At 38.8% G+C, this 5,431-nt stretch overlaps 1 protein-coding gene across 1 annotated transcript in view; it reads right to left on the minus strand.

The window, feature by feature from the left end:
* HNRNPD (heterogeneous nuclear ribonucleoprotein D (AU-rich element RNA binding protein 1, 37kDa)) overlaps positions 1-3,405 on the minus strand; it is a 6,275-nt gene extending 2,870 nt beyond the window's left edge. Inside the window, exons 1-4 of the mRNA XM_009326003.1 lie at positions 3,241-3,405; positions 2,274-2,435; positions 981-1,112; positions 1-56 (exon numbers count right to left, since the gene is read on the minus strand). Coding sequence (XP_009324278.1) covers positions 1-56; positions 981-1,112; positions 2,274-2,435; positions 3,241-3,405 — 515 coding nt within the window. The remainder of the gene's footprint in view (positions 57-980; positions 1,113-2,273; positions 2,436-3,240) is intronic.
* Positions 3,406-5,431: the final 2,026 nt, after the last annotated feature.

The following is a 5,431-nucleotide window of genomic DNA, read 5'->3' on the forward strand; positions in this document are numbered from 1 at the left end:
CCCCACTGCTGCTGCTGCTGGTACTGTTCCTTTGACATGGCTACTTTTATTTCACACTGGAAACAGAAAGTTAAAGTCAGATCCAATTAGCAAAGATAACCCCCAAAAACCATTTCTTAAACTTACAGAACACTAAGCAGAAAATAGGATTTGGTCACCCTGGTGCTCTCCCTGAAAAAAAATGGATAGCTTATACTCTCCAACTTGAAAATAGTTGTAAGACACTGGCGTTATAAAAACATTTCAAGTTTCCTAATTTTCTGCCAGTAGAACCAATTCTGAAAAGAATGCTCGTTTCTTTGTATGTCTTTCTGTTCTCCCTTTGAAATAGACCTCTAAGGTCTATTTATCTGGGAAAAGTGAAATAAAATCTGAGTTACAAAAGTATGGTGAACATTTTTACTCAACTGTTCTGAAGCTTCCGCTACATATTCATCTAATGAAGAAGAGGCCAGCTACAATTCGAGTTTTTGTTACTAGGTTGTATTTCAACCAGGTTTCTGAAAGGAATGTAGCTTCCAACAGGAAAGCCTAACTTCCCATTTCATTTCAGTTTTGGAAGCACTCTTAAGATAAATTGATGTTTTGCTTAAAACAACAAAGTATTTCCATATTAAACACACAAAGATCCAGCTACCAGGAAAACATGGTGCAGCCTGATACAGCGGATCAGTGACACAGCACTCTGACCACGCAGGTAGAGAATGTGGGAGCTTCACAATGAACAAATACGCTGCGGCCCAGCCATTTCCCCACAGGGGGTGCAATACAAAACCTCACCAGAAATCCCCTCAACTCAGAAGTTAAGATTACAGTAACCTATTCCTAGCACCTATATAAATACTTCATAGGCATAATGCCTACATGTGAGAAATAATGGTTACAGGTACTTTCAGACTATTATCCCCAAACAGATGCAACTGATAATGTAATTCCCTCTATTGTCATTGTTCAGTTTCTCTAGGAAAAACTCCACCTACTTTACTAAGCCCAACATTGTGGTATTTCTTTTCCATTATTTTCTTCACTGGTTCCTCCTCCTTGAAAGTAATGAAGCAAAATCCACGCCTCTTGTTAGTTTTGTTGTCCATGGGGAGCTCTATCGATTCAACCTGGTAGAAGACACGGATTTTATCTTTTATCCTGCCATTCATGTCACTTAAAAATGTTTCTAAGAGGTTGTATTTGTTAATCAAAATTATTTAGACTTGAATACTATAATGTGCCTCCTTTGTAGGGCTTTGCATCACTACAAACCATCACAAATACCACCTTCACCAGAAATAGCATTCGTAATTGTGTAAAAGATTTTTTTCCTCTAACTCATAGTTTCATTTGCCCGTTCAGGAACTCATACAAAATATGGCGCACAAAGGATATTTTAGTTGTGCTGGATAAATAGCTTCAGTTTGACTTTCAGTTTTAACTCAGTTAAGACTGAAGTAACTAGGTGTTTCAAACCTTGAGCAGACCTAAACCTTCAAGTTTTGTATGAAAAAGATGTAGCTTTGTGCAAGTGCATAGTTCTGTTCATCCACAACGCTGCTAAAATTTTATGTTAAACAGAACAAATTTTACACCTGACTACAAACACAGAGTAAGGTTCTCCTTACATATGGCACACAAAACTTCAGCCTAGACAAACAGCAGTTAAAGTCTATAGTCCAGAATGAACTGTCTGTAAGGTAGTAAGATGGCAGGTATTTCACAACAGAATTCCCTGACAACAGAGTTGTCATGACCTGATGCTGGCAACATCTGAGAACTAATAGGATAGCAGCAGCTGTACCAAGCTCATACAAGGCCAGCTTTTAAGGACTGCAGTGATATTTCGTTCATCTGCACCACCAAAAACTGGGGACAGAGAGAGACAGAGACTACAGTTGCACAGAATTTAGGTAAACTATCTGAATCTGTGCCATAGCAGATAAGATGGGGTGGATGAAGAGCATCTCACCCAACTGACCAAAGCAGCATGCTCAAAAACGTTGCCTCCCATGCCTGTCCCAGTCAAGACTGTCAGACATCCCATGAATCAGTTCCTGACTGACTTATTCCAGCTCCTCCTCCTTCCATTAACCCAGTTTATGCAACTCAAAGCCTGTAATTAGTACCCTTATTAAAATTCTGACTACTAAGACACATGGAGCTACACTGGCCATTAAGCTTACAGTAGCGTCCACACAAGTTGCATTTGGGGGCTGCTTTTTATTACTAAATTTGTGAAGACAGAACAAGTCCTATAAGTATAAGCAGTTTATTTCACCACATACCTCACCAAAACCTCCAAAATATTCCCTTATTTTCTCCTCAGGAGTGTCTGGAGATAAGCCCCCAACAAAAATCTTTTTAACAGGTTCTTTTGTTTTCATGGCTTTAGCTCTTTTTGGATCAATGACCTTTCCATTCAGCTTATGTTCTTTCTGGTCCATGACCTGTGGAAAATTAAAACACAATCTTACTCGTGGTTCAAGCTAAACATTTCACTGATGTTTCGAGCAAGGCCCAGTTATTTTATACTTAGTTTTTGTTAATGCTATTGCTTCAATTTCAATACTCTGATTACAGCAATAATTTGTTGCACAAAACTAAACAGTTACATGATTTTGATCACTATCCAACATAGACAGTTCTGACAAAGCCTTTCAAGAGTCACCTGGTGCCATGTATCACCCAAGGGAGGCAAGAGTGTAACATTTCTCAGAAAGTACGCTACAATCCCATCCTCAAACCTCATGAAGTAAAGAATCTGTACTTTAGATAACCAAAGGTCAGTGAAGATGGAAACTTTTCAGTGTGCTATGTCAACAGCATTTTAGAAAGGTTAACAACTTATTTTTGCTTGGATAAAGCCCAAATCCATCAAAGCCACTGGCTCTACTCTAGGGATTCACATTGCAGCTCTGGAATGCAAAGACTTGAAGTTCTTTGTAAATTACTGCTTTCACAGTAGTAGGCAGCAGATATTTATATACAGTATTTTTAAAGTGCTCAAGTCCAGTGGCTTGCAGTACACTCCCCTGTAAGTACCCAAAGCCATAGTTTGGGCATCACTGCTCGTCCTGGCCACTGCATCATGAGTAAGAGGTTTAGGAAAAAAGCATTTCAATAAGCATCTTAAATATGTATCCCAGAATCATCTTTAACAGATCACATACAAACACCTATGCATACAATAATTTTAGTGCTGTATCTTTGCTATCTAAAATTGAACATGTTGTTTCATTACATTAATACTACCTTATCTACGCTCTCTGATTCTTTGAAGAGTACAAAGCCGAAACCTCTCGATCGCCCAGTGATGGGATCTAACTTCAGAGTGCAGTCTACAACTTCACCAAATTTAGAGAAATAGTCCTTCAGATCTTTCTTTGTAGTGTCCCAGCTAAGGCCGCCGATAAACATTTTCCTGTTAAGACAAGATGATTAATCTGTTAATGTGTCTTACCCAAAATCCTGTACTGTCAACCTTTATGAACTTAGTTACCTAATAAAAGGAATAGCAGAATTTTATCAGTGACACTACACACAGGCTTGCACTTTTTGAGAGCTTGCTTAAATGATCCTGGCTAGATTAGATAAAGACTTACATGTACACAAAAGTTTTGCAGCATCTTCTGCTGCAGTTGCTTACTCTGCTATCCCAAGAAACTACAAAGAGTGACAAAAAGATATTTTACTACTTCCTTCCATCCCCACCACAGGCTTAATTCCATTTACTTATCTGCGGAGCCTCCACAGAACTGCTGACGAAACAAACACAGGCAGAATAGATTTATAAGGCAGTGCAGTTAAACAGAAGCATTTATGTACTAGTCTGGACTGGACATATGCCAATATTAGTAAATGAAAACAAATAAAGAAAGTTTAGTCAAGTCCCCTTCCCCAGAAAGCAGTAAAAAAGCAAAGTACTGGATGGTCAAAACTTATCTTTCCTCCCAAAAACATGATATAAACACCTGGTATAATCCAATACAATCATGGTAACATCTTCCCAATATACCACCTACAGGACCAGTGTTGCTGGGCAAATGTGTACAGCACATAACTCTGATCATGACTTGTATTTTCAAAAGCACACTGGAAGCTTGGAATCAAATCATGACCATCCCATCTCATCAGTAAGCCACACACAAAAAAAAAATCAAACCCAAGAAAAAGCAAGAACTGCTGTCTCTCAAGAGGAAACACATCATGATTTCATCAACTAAAAATCAAGCCAATACACACACAAATGAAACATTCCTAGTTATCAGGCGTAGGGCTTATGCACCCATTCAAAAGAGGATTTGAATTGAGATGATCTCTTCTAATACTGATAAAGAAGATCTTACAGCGGGCTCAAAACAAAAAGTATGATCCATTATGATCTATAAAAACGCTTTCTACAAAGCTTTGTCCATTTTCACTGTACCAACTTATTCCACAGTCACACACACAGTTATCAGAAAACCTGAAAAACCACTGTAGCATGTTTCCAACTCCTCCACTTTGCACACACATACAAATATTTCTGCCAATCGTGTACAATCACGTTGTACTTCCACAAGTCAAACTCTTTAAAATCAGAAGCTGCTCATGTGAGCTAACTTGGTTGAATTGGCTGTGCTCTTACAGAATTAAGAGCAGCATTCAGCTTCTGACAAACATATCCAACCCCCATACAGATGAGGGGGTTCAGGAGCTTCAGATGTTTCTATAAAAAGTCTTGATGTCTATAAACAGGAGCACCGATTCCCAATCCCTTTATCCACTTTTCCCATTAGTTCCAGATCTCTCTTCAACAAAGCACCAAAAGCCCTTTCTAGTGTGACATCTTATTGTCTTCAGGACCAATATGGAAGAAATGGTCCACACTGGTGGAGGCTCCACAGCAGCCTCATACCAGTACGGATAGTAATTCAAAGGATGCTTTGTGTCCTTGTGTTCATCCATCATTAAGGTTCCTTTTTGTTTGTTTGCTTTGTGGGTTTTTTTTAAGCAGCAAAACAGAACACATACAGAGGATGCATCATCATATTTCTGACACACAGGGGATAGTGATAGTCTAGCAGTTACTATCAAACATACATTTGCTATGTGACATACAAAACACCTGTTTTACAGTTATCAACAAACCATTAACATAAACATACAAAACCTGTTTTATGGTTATTAACAAAGAATCAACATTAACATACAGAACCCTGCTTTATATCACTAAGCACATGACAGACCAAGAACACGAGTTTGAAACTAACAGCCCTCTGAAGGATTTTCTTCCCACCATGCAGTAACTGCATCTGTGAGTCCAGTTACAGAGCGGCAAAACACGACTGCTTCAGCTTGCCACTACAGAAGTTGACAAACTACTGCTCCACTGCAAAACTGAGGTCAGATCAAGGCTACGACACAAACTTGAGCACAACAAACAATTAAGGTACAATGTCAC

Source organism: Pygoscelis adeliae, unplaced genomic scaffold, assembly GCF_000699105.1.
Source record: "Pygoscelis adeliae isolate BGI_AS28 unplaced genomic scaffold, ASM69910v1 Scaffold610, whole genome shotgun sequence".
In the NCBI taxonomy this organism is placed as follows: domain Eukaryota; kingdom Metazoa; phylum Chordata; class Aves; order Sphenisciformes; family Spheniscidae; genus Pygoscelis; species Pygoscelis adeliae.